The sequence below is a fragment of the Lonchura striata genome, chromosome 1A (assembly GCF_050655825.1).
Source record: "Lonchura striata isolate lonStrDom1 chromosome 1A, ASM5065582v1, whole genome shotgun sequence".
Lineage (NCBI taxonomy): Eukaryota > Metazoa > Chordata > Aves > Passeriformes > Estrildidae > Lonchura > Lonchura striata.
Window position 1 is genome coordinate 18,463,476 of NC_140741.1, and position 20,772 is coordinate 18,484,247.

The window sequence follows — 20,772 nt, forward strand, 5'->3', positions numbered from 1 at the left end:
ATTCTGACCTGTGCAAATTTATTTGTCTAGTATGCATTGGGCACAGCTCAGGGAAAAATGTACAGCTTTTAATAGACTAAATCCAGTCTTAATGGATTACCTAATTGCAGATTTCCAAGGATACAGATTAGAACCATTTATCTCTGATTTCAGTGGAAATTAGGCAAACCAGGTATTTTCCCCCTCTCTGTCTCCTTAATTTCTGCTAGGTACCCCCGTGCCTTTGGAAAACAGGTATTTTATTTCTTTAGAAAGGTCAAGGTTCTGTCACAAAAGCTGAGCAAAAGTTCTCTGTGATAAGAAGTTACCACGTGCACCTTTTCTACCCCTAAGAACACGAATTCGTTCAGAACTGCTTCAGTGCCAAGTGCATTGCCTGAACTGGAAAGCCCTTCTTTGTTGGTTTAGACTGTAGTAGCAGCTTTTCCTTGCAATGGCTCAAGTTCCAGTGCTGGCTCACTTCAGGCTACTCGAGGTGAATACAGAAGGAATATCTAGCTGGGATAGTAGCTTCCTAACTTGACTACAGCAGTCTGCAAATGAGACTCTAGAAAGTGACAAAATATTTTGTTAATTATTGTAGGTGTTGCCTTGGAGTGGGTTTTTTTGTGTGTATGTGTGTATGTTGTGGTTATTTTTTTGTTTAAAGGGATCTACTGATGGATATTTTTCTCTCTGTTTTTATATGATCATACACTTCTTTTCACCAGCTTCCTGTTATTCCCTCTCTGGATGGACAGTCCCGGTGTAAGAGAAGTAAGTGCAGTATTTTATCTTCACCACGACAGTAAGTTCCGTGCAACATCTGAAGCAAGTTTATCTCTCCAAAGACTCACTGTAGAATTTGACTATGATGAAATAACATTCTGGTATTAATTTCACAGTGGCAATTTCACTCCTCTGAAATGAAGGCATGATTAAACCCATTTTACAGAGATTGTATTATGTTGAAAAATAATTATACAGATACTCTGCCTGGGGATTGACATCAGCCAATCTTCACTGCTTGGATATTGAACTTGAAAATGCCTTATTGTGCTTTTTCCTGGGTGGAAAGAGATCTGTGTGCCACTGACACTCAGCAGTGGTCTTTATGCTTAGCCCATGTGAGAGGTGTTGTTTCAAATCCTGGAAAGCAATGGATAGATAAGTTTGTGTTTAAGACTTTAAAAGACTTCACTCACTACTCAATCTCTTCTGTTTTAAGGCAACTGAGTGGTTTCTGTATCAAACTTGAATCAAGCTATGGCTTGAGAGAAACAAAATGAAATACTGATTTTCAAATAAATATTGATCCCAAATTCTAATTGCAGCTGTCCTGCAAAGTAGATGGGGTGGGGGAAACCCCTAATGCTTTGAGAGAATAAGAGAAAGACTCCTTCTTGAGTGCATTGTAGAAGTGAAAGTAGGATCATGATGTCCCAGGAGCATTGCCAGCCTCCTGGGCTGCACAGCATCTTGGCAGGATCAGCAAGAAGTCTATCCAGCAATAAGTCACATGTAAAGTTAACAAAAGTAAGGTTTTGCAGCTCCTGCTGCAAGTTCTTTTAAGCAGGAGTAGTGTTTTTCTACACTAACAGGAATGGAATATTAAATTGTGGAACCTCTTTGACAGCAGAACACTTCATAACTCAAATTTCAAGATGGTGGCACTAAATACTTTACAGTCAGTGCTATTCAATGAGTGGTTGGAAAGCTATTTCTACCACTGACAACATTCCTCAACCTTAAACTTAGAAAAAAGCCTTTATTCCTTTGCATGACAACATAGAGTTCTCTAACATGTGTTGTTGTCAGCCTAAGGAAAAAGGAAAGCATGTGTTCTCATTAAAGGAATCTCTGATCACTTCTATTCTTAGTAGTAATGATAATTCTAGATATTTATACTGGTGTTTAAGTCTTTATGCAAAGATTTGTCTAAAGAACTGTGCCTGCAAGAGGGTTAGCCGACACCAGAGCTGAGGTTCAAAAACCATCCAGAAGATGTGTTCTGCCAGTTCCCTGATTCCTTCTGGAAGCTGCCTTAATGTCTGGAACTGCAGAATGCTGCCCATGCTCTGCACCTGCGTGCCCTGGCAGCACAGGGACAGGGAGCAGCCTTGGCTCAAGTGTCTGCTGCTTTCGTGTCCTGGGGAGAGGGACTTGGTGTCACTAAATGTCAGCTGAATAAAGACACCATCCTAGTGCCTGTTTCTAATGCAGGAGTCTAAACCAGCTTAGATGAGCTGTGCCTGTTTCTCTTTCTTGTCTGCAAAAGCAGCCTTGGGTGACTTGCTCTGCTGCAGATGTTTACCCTGTAGCTGTCAAAATGCAAATAAAATTAATTCTACCAGGGTGCTTCAACTCTCTTATGTGCTCAGTGCCTGAGATTAAAGGTTGTCTCCCTCTTTATCCCATTTTCCTTTTTCTTAGGCTGTTCTTGGCACCTGCTGAGCAGCTGGTTCCCACTTTTAATGGCTACTTTTCAATGTCTGAGTTCTACATTTGCATAATAACATTCATAAGACACATTAAGTGTCTTGCTACTGGATGTGTCTCCCCCATCTGGGAGTGTCAGGGCCACCTTTCCTGGTGCAGGCACTTCCCCAGCTGCTGTGCAGCTGTGTGAGGCAGATGTCACCAGTAAATTACCCTGTTGCTCAGTTACCAGGAGCTGGAAGTGTGTGAATAACTCGTGGATTACTTGGCCTGTTGTATCAAAATGGGAAAAGGAAAGGTTTAGTCATAAACTTGCAATTTCAATTTCAACTATTTCAATACTTATTTCAATTTTTTGAATAAAGCAGCAATCAGAGCAGCAGCAGCATTGCCATCCATCAGAGTAAACATTCTCATCAATGACACAGAGTGGTGTGTATGTCACAGCTTGTAGCTGTTACGTCAGCTGAGCACAATGTTTAATGAAATTGTTTTTAGCAATTTTAGCAGCCTTTCACTCTTTTTTAATTAAGCTGCAAACCAAAAGTAAAGCATAAATTGGATGTTTCATTGGTAGTGTCAGCACCTCTGAAAAAGTCAAAGTACCCCATATGACCAAATCTGAAATTACAAGAGTAAATTAGGTTTTCTGCTGTCATTTTTTATGTCCTAAAATATCCAGGATTGTCCTGGCTATCAGGACACTATTGAAACTAGTCATTCTGTGAATTCTGTGAGCTAAAAACTATGTGGAACATCAGAGGGAGTGCAAAATCACTCTAGAGAATTACAATTAGGAACCTGGAATGTTCCCTAAATTTTTACATTTGGATGGCAAAGTCTGAAAATTTTGGCTGAAATGCTCTCTTCCTAGTATTTCTTGCTTGGTGCTGTGTTGAATACTACAATGTGTAGTAGTAGTGTTGTGTAGTGTAGTGTTGTTGAACACTATAATGTTTGCACTTTCTGGTGTGTGTGGAGTTGTAATTTTCTACTGTTAGCACTTAAGCTCTGTGTAACTGCTTCATTCAAATAGTGTTTTATTAAATATGCTTTTGGTAGCACAATTTTCTTTGTTACCCCTGTTTCATGTAGGCCATTTCAGTGCTGATAAAAGCACAAAGAGCAGTTCCTGTTGATCCCAAAACTGATGTTAAACCTGAGGAAGAAATGTGTAAGAAGCAGCTGAGAATTAAGAGGTGGAAAGTTACTCATTTCTCCCCCAGTAGAAAAAAAAAAGATGATTCAGAAATAAACAGTGTCCATTCCTGGAACAGATGGGCAAATGAAAAGGAGTAATTTGGCTAGTCAAGAGTGTTTTAAACCAACTTTTATGATGTATTTTGTTACTCAGCTAATGCCATTGACAGAACAATGACGTAGCCGGACAGGGCTATTGCTAAAGATTGCTCTGAGAATGAGCTCAGCAGCTTGTGCTGAATCAGTGCCTATAGCTGGAAATCCCTCAAGCAGGGGAAATAAACTCCATGTTTAGATCAGAAAAGGCAGAACTGACAGCCCAGTGGCTGGCAAGTTGTAGCTCCTAGTGCCATTCTTACAGTTTATAGACTTTTAATTGCATCCAACAATTTACCTTTGAATACAACAGAAGGTTTCACTTTTTGATTTTTCTTTCTCCCGTCTCTCCTGCAACCTGTTTCCAGAAGTTAAAAGCAAAAACAGGACTCCCTTTTGGTTACCAATGTCATTTTCAAGGGCTCTAAACAGTGCTGATGGTAAATAGGAATATGGAATAGAAAGACCGTTCTTCCTTTCTGGTAAAATAAGTCATCCATTGCTTCCTGCTATGCTAATTCTTCTTGGTCACTTTCTGTAGCAATTAATGCAGAAAAAGGTGTTCAGGTTCCAAAGATATTGCTGCCACTTCTGCAATAGCATAGGGAGTTCTCTAACATGTTGTATTTGCATGTACTTCAAAGCAGGACAAAAAGCCTTACTGAAAGGAAGGGCAGGGTGAATATATTGAATTACAGAATCATAGATTGGCCTGGGTTGGAAGAGACATTAAAAATCATTCAGTTCCAACCCCCTGCCATGGGCAGGAACATCTTCCACTATCCTAGGTTGCTCAGAGTCCCATCCAACCTGGCCTTGGACACTTCCAGGGATGGAACATCCACAGGTTCATCACCACCCTCACAGGAAAGAATTTCTTCCTAATATTTCAACTAAATCTACTCTCTGTCAGTGTGAAGCCATTCCCCCATGTCCTGTCATTCCATACTTTTGTAAACAGTCCCTCTCCATCTTTCTTGTGGGCTCCCTTCAGGTCCTGGAAGGCCTCAATTTGGCCACCCCATAGCTACTGAATGAAGTCTCCCTAAATGCTCCTGTTAGGGGAACAAAGAGAGGAATTAGGCATGTGTGGAAATGCTGTTTCTAATTTAGTAACTGTGAGAACTCTCCACCCCTTCTTCCCCACCCCAGCATCTTTGATAAAGAGCACAGACATCTGCAGAAGGTGCAGTGAGACCAGGAACCACCCTCTGTGCTCCCCAGACTTATTCCACTGCAGGTGAATCATTGGGAAATGCAAAGCAAATTAAATCAGTTACCTCTTAGAGAAACTGCTGGTTTCCAAAATAATTCCACACAGATGCATGTCAGCCCTCCATACCTGATGCAATGCAAAAGTTTTAATGAAGTTTTGTTTTAAACTATCCCACTTTTAAAAAATCAGATTTTTTTTCTTTTCTGCAAACTGCTGCAAGAGAATGACAATCTGGCTTTGTCTTGAAACACCCTGAGTCTTTTAGATGATGCTGTCTTGACAGCTCTTGCTATTAATAGTGGCATTTTCCCTGCTGTTTAAAAAGGAGACTTGTGCTGAACTGAGCATCAGTCATGTTCGTAATAATTTTTCACTAAGGGTAGATGCAGTCTATGAGCTTACGTAGGAGAATTTACGTTGACAATACCATGAAATGTTAATTAACTTAATTATGGCATGACATCACACATAGCTGCAAAATAAGATAGCCCTTCTTCAAGAAGAAGTGCAGTTGGGCTGAATTTACAGCATCCCTGAATCATTGTGTATGTGAGTGCAAGACCTGACCTTTTCATTCTACTTGGAGATGAGAAAAGACTTTGATAAACACAAGGAACATGAATAGGTACATGAAACTGTCTTTCTACTGTAAGAAGTCATTAAAAATTCATTAGAAGTTCAACATAGGCATCTGAAAACATTTAGGGGGTTTTTGGTCTGTTTTGGGAGCATTTCTTACACCAAATATTGCTGTTTCCTTCCATTTAGCAGCAAATCCACTTTTTGCTGAGCTCATCCTTGATAACAGAATTCAGGAATGGTGTGAAAAAGTCAGTACTTAAATGTGAGCTCTCACAAATAATTTAGGAGCTACCAGTGCCATAGTCCATAGTGGTGGTTTTTTGTGATAAATTGTTATTGAAGCAAACAGTGGAAAATTGAGAGCATGGCATTATTGGCAGGGGTGGGGGGGTTGGGGTGGAAATGAGGCTCTGGAACATTTCAGTCATTAACATATTGAAATAATTTCATATTAACTCATTGTGCCAATGAATGATAACATTTTTATGGGAATAAGTTGAAAAGTCCCCTTATGAAAGCATTTGATTGAGAAAAGAGCCTAGTGCAGAGCAGAGAGAGGCACAGACTCTGAAGTGTCTTTAAAATCCATAGGTGTTGGATACCTACTGTACATTTAGAGTGGGTATCTTGAATTCTGCTTTTGATATCAGAGTATTTTCTGTTACATATGTTATTGTCTGCATAGATAGTGTTTTTTATTATTTTTCTTGATTTGCAGGATTCCTACACATTTCCACTCTGGCTAGTGACCATGATTCTAGTGACTATAGGCTTGATTTTCTTCATTTTCACAGAGCTCCCATGGGCTGCAAATAGCTCTTTTCATTTTAGCTAGTTTTCACATCCCCACATGCTTATTGGAATCATGATCATGCTTAGTAGTATTGTGTTTAAAAATGGGCAATGTTGACAATGTCATAATTTCATGTCAACAGTATATTTCATACTTCACGTAAATGAGAGGTTAACACATTCTTGAATTATTTTTTAGGATGTTGTCATAACCAGGCATAATCTTCATGGTCTTGTGGATCACTACAGCCCACTGCCTTAAGTCATATATCATCCTGCTGCCTTTTATAATACTCATAACAATTTGTAGAAGTTAAAAAAGCCACTCTTGAAAGAACTGTAGAAATTGCCACCGTAGAGGTGATGTGTTTTTTATCAGAAACTCTTAAAGCTACACTGTTATTTGAAGCCAGCTCTTTAATATTCGCTGCCAAAAGAGGATGTATATTTCATGCAACTTTAACCTTTCTGAGAAAGAGTATCTATTCAGGGGATGCTGTGAAAACTTCCCATGTAGAAAAGCTGTGCTCACAGGTGCATGCCTAACTATGTGCCTGACTCCCAAAAGATCCTGGATCTTCCCCTCGGATGTTTCACACCTTTTAGGAGTGAGCTGAGTACTGAAAAGGCCAGGAGTATCTCCTTTAACCATCTAGCCCGATGGTATCTCTGCGCACAATGCATGTTATCCCACCCCAAAATCCTCGCGGATCCATGGATAATGAAAGTGAAATACTATCAGGTTACATAAACCACTGATCGATGAATCACAGGCAATGTCATTTTTTCAGAGGCAAAGTCTCCAGAGAGACTTTGAAGCTTTGAACTGCCAGTCAACCTTGCAGTTTGTTCCTTAAGCTTTTCTCAGAATATGTTCCTGAGATGACTTGCCTCATTGGTGGAAAGCTGACGACCTGATCACCCAACAAATCCCTGGAAGTACTGCCCAAAAGTATATCATTAGATTTTCAACATTCCGAAAAGCTGTTTTGACAATTGAAACATTTGTTTCCTAACACTTAAAACCAGAGGTTTGCACAACAGAGTGTCTTCCAGACTTGCAGTGAATTTTAGGAAGAATAAAGAAATTTATGTCCTCATAAATTTTGCTGCAAGGCTAGAAGGTGTGAATATGCTTTGGCAAAACAAAAGCAAAGCTCCCAAATCTATACAAGTGCAAATCAATGTGCTAAACTGCTTTCTTAAGGGAGAAACTGTTTTGACAGTATCACTGGTTTAAATAAATAACTAGTCGTGAAACCAGACAGGAATGATGTTTTGAACCTATGCAGTATTATCTCCAAGGAATGGGTCTGAATGGTTTTTAGGGAAAAAAAACCCCATTGTTTATTGTTTTAATTTTAATTTTAATTTTTATTTTTTTGTGTTACATGGGAAAAAATTGAGGCGATCATGAGTTGAAAGGGATGAGTGGAGTCAACGGCAGAGTTGAAGACAGATCTGAATTTTTACTTAGCCTGTAGTTGACATGAGTTCCATTGAGGTGAAAGGGAAGGAAATCTTACTGGATTGTCAAAGTAAATCTGAATTCAGGCTCAAGCTGGGCAGAAAGTTTTGTACCTGTCTGTGTTTCTGCATATACAGGGGTAAACATCACCCTACTTTTTTTCCTAAATGCAGATGGATGATTTTCTACCTGGTTTGAGTAGATCAAGGTCTCACCTCTGAGTCTCTTAACTAGTCACTACAATGAGAGCTTGTGTCTCTCCTTGGATAGTTTGGAATAAACACTGCCTGTATAAATCCACTTTGATTAATGGAGAATCAGTTAAATTATTTATTTATTTTACATCCTTCTTCTATTTCTTTTGAGAAAGTAGGCTCCCAAAATATCTTGAGCAGGAGTTTTTTTTTCATTTATGCAGATGCTGGGACCCCTACGAGCAGGTGAAAGGAGTGAAAATGTTGTGGAAGAGTCTCTGTTATGAGGTTCCTATTCTCAGTTCTGCTGGTCTGTTCAAAGGCTGAACTTTGCAGTGAAGCTTTTGGAGTGTGTGTACCCAGGTCAGGACACAACCCCAAGAAGCAAATTCTGTGTTTTCCTTGTAAGAAAATCTCCCTGTTAACCTCCATTTGACTAGGAGGTGCGTGGCTCTTCAGCTATCACAGCTCTGCACTGCCAGAAAAGCAGATCTCAGCAGGAACTCCTGAGCAATAAAATGGTTTTAAACATTGCCCTGTATCTGAACTGATGGGGGAAATGATGGTGAACCTACTCTGTGTCATATCATCCTCATCTGGTTTGCCATGCCATGTGCTATGGGATGTGCAACCCATGGGTGCTGTGATTCTGTACACATAGAGTTCACATTCCCAGCTTTTCATGGATTAGAAGTGGTTGCTTACAGCTGCAGTGCTGGGAAAGAGTTACTTTGTCCTTAGTGGTTATTATTTCAAATTATTTCAAAATAAGGTGTTGTGTTTAGAGTGAGGGCAGAAGTGTCTTTTTTTGGTAGGTAAATCATTATTAAATCATCACACATAACATTTAGACTAGAACCAATAATTGTAGTCTGCATTTTTTCACTGAGAACTCTTACTGATTTCCATAAAAACACTGTTTATCCATTTGAATTTCCTGTGAGTTTGCACAGCAAAGTGTAAGTGGCTCCTGACCTTAGGCTGGGAGGTGGTGGCTGACAGGATTTTTGTTCCTTGGCCAAGATGAGTAGATCTAGAATGACATAAAGAGAGATAACCAAGACAGGTGGCAGCTGACCTGATCTTTATCTGTCTAAAAATTAGTTATCCAGACCAAGCTAAGCTCCTGAGACTTCCAAATCAAAGGGAAGAGAGAAGCACCCCCAGAGAGGTTCTTCCACTTATTTTAGACAGCTATCTTAAAGTGGGATAAATTACTCTATGGAAATAACTGACTCTAATGCCTGTTGTGAGACTCTGGATGAGGATCTTCAACACAACTCCTTGCTAAGAAAAGGTTATTCCTGATTCTGGACAAATACTTGATGTTCTCAAGGTATATTCCTTGCAATGAAGCGTTGGAATGATTAGAGCTGTCCCTCAAACAAAATCTCTCCAGACAGGATAAAATACTTGTGGTCTCTCAGTTTCTCCAACAGAAGGTTGATAATGCAGGAAATAGTGAACATAGTGAGAACATGGCCTTTAGCAGAGATCCCATGGAGAAGGAGGGAATTCTGTATGAACATCATAGACTCTCTGTAATGCTTTTTTACCAATGAATTAATCACAATCAAGAACAATGCTGAATTCCCTGTGTATTGAATTTTACATAGATTGGCTGAATACAAGACTGTGCATTTATGAACATATGTTAACTTCATATATCTACTCCTCTCTTCTTGGAGAGGATTACCTCTCCAAGGTACATGTACCTGTTGCCAATTGTAAATCACTTAAAATGCCCCTTAAAATAACCCCTGGGTTAGTTTTTCTGCCATGGAGATAAGTATTTAAAGGAAATTTTTAAGTGCCTACTACAAGGGGGTGTTTATTTGACTGGAAATTTTGATCTTAATTTTTTGTAATTATTTTGTCGGATCTGAATCTGCAACATTTCTTGCCCTGAGCTGAAATTATTGTTGAACAAAATAATGTTACAGAGACTGTAGAACTACACAGGCTTGCATGTGATGTTAATATGATTTTTTTTAATGTCAGTAAAGTTTGTTTAATGGTTATTTATATAATAATTTATTAAACTCCAGGACAATGGCTTTTATTTCCCCATTTCACTTATATCAGTGGGCAGTATCCTCACAGCTCAGACCACAGGTTCTTTTCTTACTATCTTGTCAGAGGATTTTTAAATTTCCTAAAAGTGGTATTGGGTAAGTGGAGAAAATATAAAATGCAAGAAAGCTGTTGAAACACCTTAGAGGGGAATAAAAAAATTACCTCAGGTTTTTGTTAGAGGATCTAGGGGGAAACATACTTTCTATTTCTTGTTAAGATGCATAAGCCAAATCCCAGTACAGGCAGACATAGGTGTGATTTGGAGACAATTAGGAAGAGAAAACAGAAAGCAATGCCCTAGCTCTAACAAAATGTGTATTTTCTGAGGAAGTATGAGGCTTTTCACATACCAGAAACATGTAAAGAGCTTTTTGCTTGAGTTTTTCCCATGTGTGAGGACTGAGAAGAAATTCAGGATTTTGTGAATCCCAGTCCCACCCTGGGACATGGCAAGTAGGATTTTGGTGGGCATTAATAGTTCTTTCTGGGAAGGGGACAAACACAAGCTTCAACAAGAGATTTAAGGTTACAAATGAAACCTGTCTCAGCTTGAAGTTGTATCTATTCGTTCTTAGATGAGAATTCCAATGGAGTTAATTGAAGTCAAATTATCTCTTCCTGTTGTGTTAACCAGAAATATTTGTGCTTGGACAAATTACTCTCTGATTTTTCAACATCCAGTAATCAATTACCTAATCCATTCCCCTCTTCCCATCTGACACTGTGTCACTCTTTCCTAAAGTCCACCCAGCCTATAAATTTACACACTTAGGTGCACTCCTAAAGTTCCTTTCTTGCTTGAGGGTGCTCCCTGGATGTCTTCAGTAGACAGGAGTGTCAGCACGTCACGCTCAGAGATCTGACACAGATGCAGCCCTTGCTTTTTTTTTCTTTTTTTCTTTTTTTTTTTTTTTTTGTTTGGTTTTTTTTTTGTTTTGTTTTGGTTTGGTTTTTTTGGTAGGGAAGAAAAAAAAGAGATGGGCTTAATTTTCCTTTTGAGAACTCAGTCCATATCTGTCACATCTGAGCACTTAAAATGCACAGCTGAAACAATTTGGCAAAAACACAAGTTGCCCCATACTTGGTTAATTTTCAACAATGTAAATTTAAAGTCAAAGTTCAAGTGTCCCATATCAGTGATTTCTTCCAGAAACCTTTTCAAAACTGTAAGTACCTAATTGTTTTGCCATGAGAATATTTTCCCTTGTCTCAGTCTAACGTTAGTGTTATTGCATTTCAGTAACAGTTTGAACTGTACCTAGTAAAACAATATTTCAAAAAGCTTTTTGCAACCAGAAAAATAAATTAGTTAAAAATTCTGCCACCATAATTGCTTTTTGAATCATTATGTTTTGTGATTTTTAACCCTGTAAACAAAATAGTTTCAGTTTATCTGTATGACTAAGCTGAGCTAAATGGAAGATGAATTGTACTTTGAAAGTAGCATGTCCTCTTGGGAGTTAGGCATGGCAACTTGCAAAACATTACATAATCAACTTTAAATGCAGATATTTGGGTGCTTTTTTCCTTTTTATTAGTTAGCTAGACTGATGATGCCTTGTGAATGTTGGCCTAGATCAGAGGCTGGATGGAGTTAAAGAATAAAGCAGGGATTTATTAAAAGGATCTCCTCCATGGATCCACCTTGGGCAGCACAAGAGCCCAGCCAGGGCTGCACCCAAGATGAACCAAAATGGTCCCAAAATGGTCCCAAAATGCACAAACGCTCACGGAGGCTCTCACTGTGATCAGTTCTGCTTCATTTGCACATTGGAGTTCATTGTCCAATTCCAGCTTTAGCCCAGGCAGTCCCATCCTGCTTGTTTTTCTCTCTCCAGCCCACATTGTTTGTGCTCCTGGGCCTGAGATTTGGATTATTTGTCCTTGGTCCCCAGCTGGAGAAGGAATTGTTTTGTCTCCCTGCTCTGTGAAGAGAGCTCGCCATCCCCTAATATGAAGCCCAGATCCACACACTAAAGCAGCACAGAGTCTGAAAAATGCAAAAGCTCAAACCTGAGGCATCAGTGAAAGGTGATTTCATGTGATGGGTTTGTGTAGGACAAGTGGGTCCAAAGTGATCTCAGTACTAGTCTACCTGCTGTTGTCAGCTGCACCCAACAAGCCTGTTTTGGTCCACACTGGAAGGATCAGCTTTGGTTTTAAGCCAGCCTTGTTTAGCCCAGGTTACCCCTGGGTGCTGTGTGTCCCTCAGCTGCTCTGAGCTGCCCCCACTGTGAGAAATCTCTGTGCATGTGCAGAGTGGGTTCTTCTGATCACTGGTCTGTCCTTCTGGCCGTCACTGGAGATTTACGCAGACACTGGAGATGACTGGAAGAGGCAGTGGTGGTGCCATTGCCAACTTCCCAGCCTGCCATAAATATGTCACCAGTCCAATGCAGAAGTGGAGGGAGGAATTTTATTGCCCTTTCCCTGAAATTTCAGTGAACATTGCATTCTTATGAGTGGGATTCAGGTGTAGGTGTTCACATGACAGCTGGTAGGTCAGTAAGAACCCAAGGGCAAACTTTTGCATCCATATTTTAATATTACTATATTTTAATAGAGCTATATTTTGGACTGTTAATTAAGCTAAAGAGGTTTACAGATGAGTCTGAAGAGCCCAAGAATGCAAACAAGGTACACAAGAGGAGTGTATAATGGAGAGCAGGTAGATGGAAGAAGGGAACGTGAGCACTCTTGGTTCATCTTGAGGCACAGAAATGGTAATTTAAATTCTAACCTGGACTTAAAGTGTGGTGTGAATGCACCTGAGCTGAGTGAGTTATGCACCTGTGTCTTTCTGATAATTTAGGCTGTTAGTCTGTCTTGGCGTCAGGAATGTTTGATGAAGTATGACCACAAAATATTATAAAACTAGGGAAAGCAATTTCAGAAACAGAGCTGGAAATAATGATTCTGTCTACTTTGTTATTCAATTAATAATCTTAATAATCTTCCCAGTAAAAAAAAATTATTGAAATGCCTTTTTTTTTTTTTTTCTGGATCATAATTTGTGCTCTGAGGAAAGGTGTGAATAATTAAAGGCAAACAATGCTGTTTTGACTGCTGTAATTGCATGAGGAGCAGTGTGATGTGTCTGATTCCCCAGGCCAAATGGAAACAGGTTGCTGTGTGGCATCTTGTAGCACCAGGAGAGAAAACCTGCAATTAGCCAGAAGAAGTTCCCTGTGTGTAACAGTGAAATGCAGAGACTGGTACAGAAAGGGAAATAATCCCTTTGCCAGCTCCTAGAAGAGGACAGATAAAGGGCACTGCTGTTATGTTTTGGTATTGCTGATAGGCTTCAGAGAAAAGCAGTATTTAGTTAAGGCATAAATGATACCCTGGGATATAAATTTTATTTCAAATTTTAAAAAAAAGGCTGTACTAGCACAGTTCAGTCCTGTGATTGAACACAGTTTGTAGAAGTATCTGTGAGCAAAGCAGAAATAAAATTTCTGTATCTCTCATAGCTAATTGTCTAAGTGCTGACCACCTACAGTTAATTGCTAAGTATTTCCAGGAATGCTGGAACAATGAATTATGCTTCTAAAAACTGCAAGTGAAAAGGTAGCTACAGAAAGAGTTAATGCCTGTGGATTTGCTAGGAATCAAGTTAACTAGGAAACACAACTGAGAGGATTAACATTGTTGTAGAAATTAATGTTTGGAGAGATTGGCCAGGAGGGTGCTGAGGTGAAGAATTTGAAATGCAGCTGAGTGCTATTGGTGGGCTGGTCAAGCTGGACCCATGTGGTGGAAAGCACAGAGCAGAGCAGGTGCTGCAGGATCACTTGGAAAGTGTACCCCAGACAAAAAAAAACGAGGAAATTAGCCTGCATCCATCCTGCCTCTCAGGTAGGGCTCTGGCTTGCCCTGGTTTTCTTCAGCTTGCTCCATCAGGCCTCAGGGAGCTGTATTACATAACTTTATTTAATGGAGTCTTTTATTTAATGGAGCCCTTAGAATGAATAGAACAAAAACCTTTTTGATTAACTGTTCAAACCCTCAGATGTGTCAGGGGTTTTACAGGTCAGTATATCCAAGTCCCTGGAATATACTGCTCTTTCTTTGAGAATATTTTTGGAATACATGTAAAATGCTAAGAAAGTAGGCACTGTGAGACACTCTAATCATCAAGTTGAGATAGAGATAAGAAAAAGTAGGTAGATGAATAAAGAGGAATATTTTTTAATATCTTGGGAGGGGAAGGAGAACAGAGTCTGTTTTGTGTCCGTTTAGAGCTTGAATTTGCCTGGTGGTTTTGGTTTTATTTTGTTTTCCTCTAATTTTAATGCCAAGAGATTAATCTCTCTTCTCTAACCAAGTTACTTCATTTAGAACAAAATCCATCAACTTCTAGGATTTGTTGTAATCCAGTTTGCAAATGTTTAAGGAAAATGCTAAAATGTCTTAGAAGGAATATATTTTTGCAAACATGGGACAAAAACTATTGTTCTTTTCTCTCATCATTTTTCAACACTGTAATTGGATGGCTGACAGACTCAGAAAGAGACAGCAATGTCAATTAAAAAAGGCAACATCAGGGAGCCTGAGAAGCCACGTGCAGAGGACAAATTCTGCTGCATTTCCAAGCTGAAGGTACAGCAATATTTTAGTGATTTTGTAGGAACACATAACTGTGATTACTTGCATTTACAGTATTTTGGTAGAATTTACTGCCTAGATTAAATGAATGCATAAGCTGTTCTTTTTTACCCTTAATGACCTTAGACAAGTTTGCAAATAACTGTACTGGTTTTTGCTGTCCCTGAACTTTCCACTCTGTGATGGAGGTATTGATTCATTGATGCTTTGAAGCTCCACTGCTGACTTTGTATAATCCCTCCCAGTCTAACATATTTACCCTTCCCTCTTAAAGCTATGAAACAAGCTTTACTGACTGGGATGTGGCAGTAAAAATTGGCTGTTGATATCAAATAGTAATTCAAGTTGTCAAGAAATTCTAGATAATCATGTAAAATAACTTTTTAAAAATAGTAATTAAAAACCCAGATAAATTTCTTTTGCTTTCTAGTTTTTGCAGCAGATGTATTTAAGAATTATATTGATTTCATTTCCTAAATGTGGTTTAGAAAGAAGCCTGAAGTTAAAAGGATTTGAATATACTACTGCACTCGTTAATTTTAACTTTTTAACTGTCAGTTGCTACTAATTGTCTTGTAAAGATAATATGTTATTTACTCCTTTTGGTTAAATTACTTGTTCTGGCTTCATGACCTCTGCTGAGGTGGGAGAGCAGATCCTGGATTGAGTAATTTGGCCAAAGGAAAGGATCTTAATTCTGCAAGCAATTTGTCATTTGGGTGAACAGAGGGTGGGGAAGGTCCTGCAGATGGCAACCTTGCAGCAGGCACTGCTGCCTTGGCTGGGTAAATGGGACTTGGGGTTTCTGAAGACAGTCTTGGTCAATTAGAGAAAATTAAGAACAAAATGAGTTTATTTTTTTATTGTTTATTTGTTTAGTGAAGCCATAACTCTAGAAAATAATAGATGATGGGATTTACACACACCAGTGGAACAGAACTGCTCACTTTTTTAACTGGAAGCACAACTTCACTGGAGGAAATAACCAAGGGATATTCATAAATATGTAATTTTGACTTGTTTATGAATCCTTCTGTTCCCTTCGTAGGTATTTCTGCTGGCACTGTCACTTGCATTCCTTGGGAAAACCATGTCTGGTGCCTACATGAACAGCATGTACACACAGATAGAGAAACAATTTAATATCCCAGCTTCTCTAGTGGGCATCATCAATGGAAGCTTTGAAATTGGTAATCTTTCATTTTAATATTTTGGATTCTTTGAAAACGTAATGTGTGGTCTGAGCGTGTATTAGTGACTCTCATCTGCTCTCAGTATCTCTGTGTGACAATGGTGGCAAACTCTCATTCTTTTGAGCTGATATGTAACCATTTCATGTCTTATAAATTAATAGGACCACTTAAATGGGCAATTTGGGCAAATGGTTCAGCTAATTTCTGCACTATCATAAGATATGACAGAGCAGCTAACAAAATAAAGCTTGTTTATGAGATGTGTATTGAATCTTTCTGAAGAAAACAAAAAAACCAACTATGTAAACTTTGTTTGAATTGAAGGTCATATTTAGCATTTTGCATTTAATTAAACTTGGTTGGAGTGGATTGTGAATCCTTACCTAAACTCAATAATATTTTAAGGCTTTGCACCTGTACAACTGTCCTTTCAAAGGGAGTTTCCAGCTCTACTTTTAGTGCCCCTTACCTTGCCTGTCAGTAAGTTTTATTGTCCAGTGATAAATTTAAATGTACATCTTCAAGTGTCATTCAAGCCAGTGATTCAACACAGCCAGTTTAGAAATTATACATAAAAAAGGCATTATTTTCTTTCAGAGCATGACGCTCGTCACTCAGAGACATGATTTTGTTCTTCTGACAAAAAGATCATAAAATTAGTAGGTGTAAAAAGATTAAATTGCTATTTTTATAGGGCCTGATTCATAACATGAAGTTTGATTCTTTTCTTAGTTGCATAGCAATAAATGGAGAAAATCAACTGCTTCTTAGTGGAAGTGGAGGAGAGGAAAATGAAAATTTGTAGCACTTTTTTTTAAAAATTGTACCAAGTACAAAAACTTGGGGTTTTTTTATAAAACTTTTATATTCTTAAACAATTACTGCAATTAATATTTTTTTTGTATGATTGTCCTCTTGTGTTTATTATTTTCACTACAAAAACCCTGTTTTATTTCCCTACACATTACCAAATAGACTATCCTAGGGGAATATTCCTAATAATATTCCTACATGATTCTGCAGTCCTTGGGCCTGATCTCTATGTGGAGTAGTGGGAAATTTCTCCTCTACAAAGGTGCACTCAAAAATCTCTCTCACTGTGATCTCTTTTCCATCCTGCCTTTTATTCTCATGTTCTCTTCATGTGATGTAACTCTTTCAAAAACAGATCATACATAGCAGGGAATTACTGCACCATGTAGGCAGTTCCCTATTTAGTGGCACTTTTTACAAGACAAAAAAAGAAATAGAAGCTGAGCTCACAAGACATGCTCAAATTTGTAACGATTATGGGATGCCTTGGTTTGTAGATGGTGACAGAGGTTCTCTTTGCAGGTAACTTGCTGCTGATAGCATTTGTGAGTTACTTTGGAGCAAAGCTTCACAGACCCAGGATAATTGCTTTGGGCTGCACTGTCCTGTCTTTTGGATGCCTTTTGATATCACTTCCTCATTTTCTGTTTGGGAGGTGAGTGTTTTGCTTAACTCACAGCAGCTTCTGTGATCCTTCCTCGCACATTAATCCATACATCCTTCTGCTGAAGGTGTTGCCTATGGGGGGAGGCATTGCAGAGCATGGACTCTGCAGTATGATCACTGCAGTTGCTTTGGGTTTGCTCCTGAGATGGCTTCAAAAGTCAGTCACCATCTCCTGAAGAGAGTCACCCCTCTGCTGGGCACCTGCCTTTGCCTTCATCCTTTTGCTCCCCCTTGCATGAGCTCTCCCAAGTAACAGGGTTGTGATACTGTCACTTTTAACTCTCATCTGCTTGGATAGGCAATAGAAATTGTGATTTTAAAAGATCTCCTGGTCTGGAACCTGGTCACCATGTCAGCAAGAATTAAATTATCTAAATTGGGTATTATCAATCATCACAAACTGTCACAACAAAATGACAGTGTTATGTAAATCTTTTTTAACCTTAACAATGCAGAGTGAAAACTGGGACTCTGTCTTCTTCACACTTCTAGGAATTTATTCAGAGAAAGAGACCTCCCAGAGGACAAGAAATAGATGTTTCTCAGGCTATTTTCACTGCCAAATTAATTTCTTATGTCCAAAGTGCAGAGATGTCTGTTCTGACTAAAAGAATACCTAAAATCAAATTTAGTACTGACCATTTTGTACTGACCATAATGATCCTTCAACTGCTTTTAAATTATTTTTTGCTTGGCTTAAAAGAAATAACAATGTACGCTTGTGCAGGCTTTAATCAGCAAGGTGTTTTTTGGTCCTTCAGTCTTGTGTGCAGTGTGGAATGGCTCTGACAGCCTTGGCAGTGCCCTCTGTTAGCTTTTGACATGGATTCCCTTCTTCCTACAGCTGCACACTTTTATAGGTAGCTCCATTACTCCAGCACAGACAAATGTTCTTTGTTTCCAACAGGTATCATATTGAAAGCAGCATTTCACAACGGGAAAATGTTTCAGTGATGCCTCTGTGCCTTGTTAATCCAAACTTGTCCTCTTTGCCTACAGAGGAACCATCAACAGGTTGACTTTTCCTATGTCTGTTAATGTTTTTTTTTTTCTGTGTCTATAGTGTCTAAATAAATAGATTTTTATTTTTATCAGCAAACAGTTCAGGGTTCTGCTTTTGGCCAGTACTTTATGAACACCTACAAACTACAGCTCAGGAAGTTTCCTGGACTTTGTGTTTATTTGGTCTGTGACTCCAGAGCTAAAATATTTCTTTCATGTAGTTTTCACATTATCCTGGCATTTCAATTAACATCTCTTGCAGTCCACTTTGGGACAGTATAACACCAGGTTGTTCTCACAATTATTCCTCTTTTTAATTTGAAATTCTCCTATACCATGAGGAGATGGAAAGCATATTTCAGCAATGGGTAAAAGGCATAAGGATGTTTTTCGTTGTACCATGTGGGAAATAAAAGAATGAGAAATAGAGCTAGAACTAAAACACAGATCTCACTTCCTTTTAGAGAAAATAGTTTGAACTAGGCTAAAACTTATCTGTGGGACTGAAACATGTATGTGCACTAGCAATGTGCATGTAAAGGAACTACTGGGAAGTCAAAGGGCTCCAAGGAAACCATTGCACGAGCACACACAAAATTCTTGTGCTGAGGGTGGGATTAATGTCCTGGGCCTTTAGTTACCTCAAAGGGAAGCGTTCAGTCTGAACCATCCCCTTAGGCTCCCTTGATAGCTGGGCAGAGGAGACCACAGAGCTCCTGCAGAGCTTGCTGTAAGGGGCAAGAGACCTGACAATGGGGGACAGCATCATGAAGCCACCCCAGGACAGACATTCATGCTCTGTACCTTAGGATGGATCAGATTACCTCCTGGGTGGGCCTCTGACTGCTGGAAGCTTTGCTGGATGGTAAAAGTGAGGTGACCTGAACCCCAGAGCTCATTGTTAAACTTAGTGATGGAGTTCCATCAAGGTGTGCTAAAGCTGAATCCCACTGCTGTAATCAATAGCTGAGTTTGGTGGCATTGAACCACAGCCTTGTGCTGGGGTTTTCTGGGTCTCCATTTAGTGATGGATGCAGCTTCCAAGCTTTCCAAGGCTACACAGTTGTTAATTTTTGCATCTTCACAAAAAGAAGTGAAATCTGCACATCTAACAGCACCTGGCATTAACCTTTCATTTGAAGGTTTCAGACACTTTCTGAAGTTTTTCCCATTTTATAAATGTAAACTAAAGGTATAGAAAGGTAAATAATTTTTATCTAAATTATGTACAACCACTCAATATGCACATAGATCCTCATGCCTGTGAATATACTTGGGTAAGATGACTGTTTCTTTATTAAATCATTTTCATCTAAATTATTTACAACCATTCAATATGCACACAGATCCCATAGATCCTCATGCCTATGAAAATAAGATGACTGTTTCTTTATTGGTTTATGGACAAGGAAGACTATGATATTCATATATATGAGTCCATTTCCTGTGTGAAAACTGGACTGAATGTGACCACATCTGCATGTTGGTTGCTTCACCTGCATTTACTGACAGCAACCTGACATTGAAACAGGAGATCTGGGTTTCATCTGCAGTCTGTCACCCAGAAAGGCAGCAGCTGCTGCTAACAAAGCTGGTTTTTATTGGTTAATGAATTTGCACTGAGAAATTTCAGCATGACAAAGTGGGAGAGAGTAGTGGAATCTGAAGCAGACCATGGGATGAAGAAGTCCCAGTTCAAGCAGAGAAAGGAAGTAAAACTGTATTGTGACCAGTTACTAATTTTTTTTTTTTCTTGTAGGACAGGCCTACCCACCAAAGCTTAAGCTATGGGTCAATCCTTTGTCTCTAGATTTTCATTAATAGTTGTGACTAAAACATTCATTCTGATTTTTTGTTTTATCCACAGAGTGTGAAAAAGAGCCTGGGTCCCTGCTGTGGATATTTGTGATGGTTGGAAACATAGTGCGAGGAATGGGTGAAACTCCCATCATGCCTTTAGGCATTTCCTATTTGGAGGATTTTTCCAAAGCAGAGAATTCACCTTTCTACCTGGGTAAATCCACCCTGTTGTGATAATTTCCCTTCTCCAAACACACACACACACACAAACAAACAAACAAAAAAAGGCAAAAGTAAGGATTATTATGATGCCCTTCAGTCCAATAAAGGAAGTCAGCAAACAGTAATTACTGCCTTATCAAAATAATAATTTTGTAGAACTTGTAATTTAACCAGAGAGAAACTTGTTGGAATTAGGCCATTTTTGGGGGCAAATGCTTTCCCAGTAGAGCTGTTCTAACAATATGTAGTAACACTTCCAAGAGGATCATTATGACTGGGTTCTAATTTAGAATGTTTTCTCTTTTTCCTACTCTAGCATGTCTACATACAGCAACTGTAATTGGCCCCTTCCTTGGTTTATTGTTGGCTTCATTCTGTGCAGAGCTGTTTGTTGACATTGGATCAGTTGTTGCAGGTAAGGGGTGA

At 39.0% G+C, this 20,772-nt stretch overlaps 1 protein-coding gene across 5 annotated transcripts in view; it reads left to right on the forward strand.

Moving 5' to 3' along the window:
• LOC110482605 (solute carrier organic anion transporter family member 1A2) overlaps positions 1 to 20,772 on the forward strand; it is a 44,150-nt gene that overhangs the window by 14,382 nt on the left and 8,996 nt on the right. Inside the window, exons 1-8 of one of the 5 annotated variants that reach the window (XM_077783337.2) lie at positions 307 to 475; positions 711 to 756; positions 14,546 to 14,644; positions 15,699 to 15,840; positions 17,179 to 17,311; positions 18,230 to 18,336; positions 20,192 to 20,338; positions 20,663 to 20,761. In XM_077783337.2, the coding sequence (XP_077639463.1) occupies positions 733 to 756; positions 14,546 to 14,644; positions 15,699 to 15,840; positions 17,179 to 17,311; positions 18,230 to 18,336; positions 20,192 to 20,338; positions 20,663 to 20,761 (751 nt within the window). In that variant the 5' untranslated portion in view covers positions 307 to 475; positions 711 to 732. The other 4 variants (XM_021551964.3, XM_021551963.3, XM_021551968.4 and 1 more) reach the window with 4 other exon arrangements.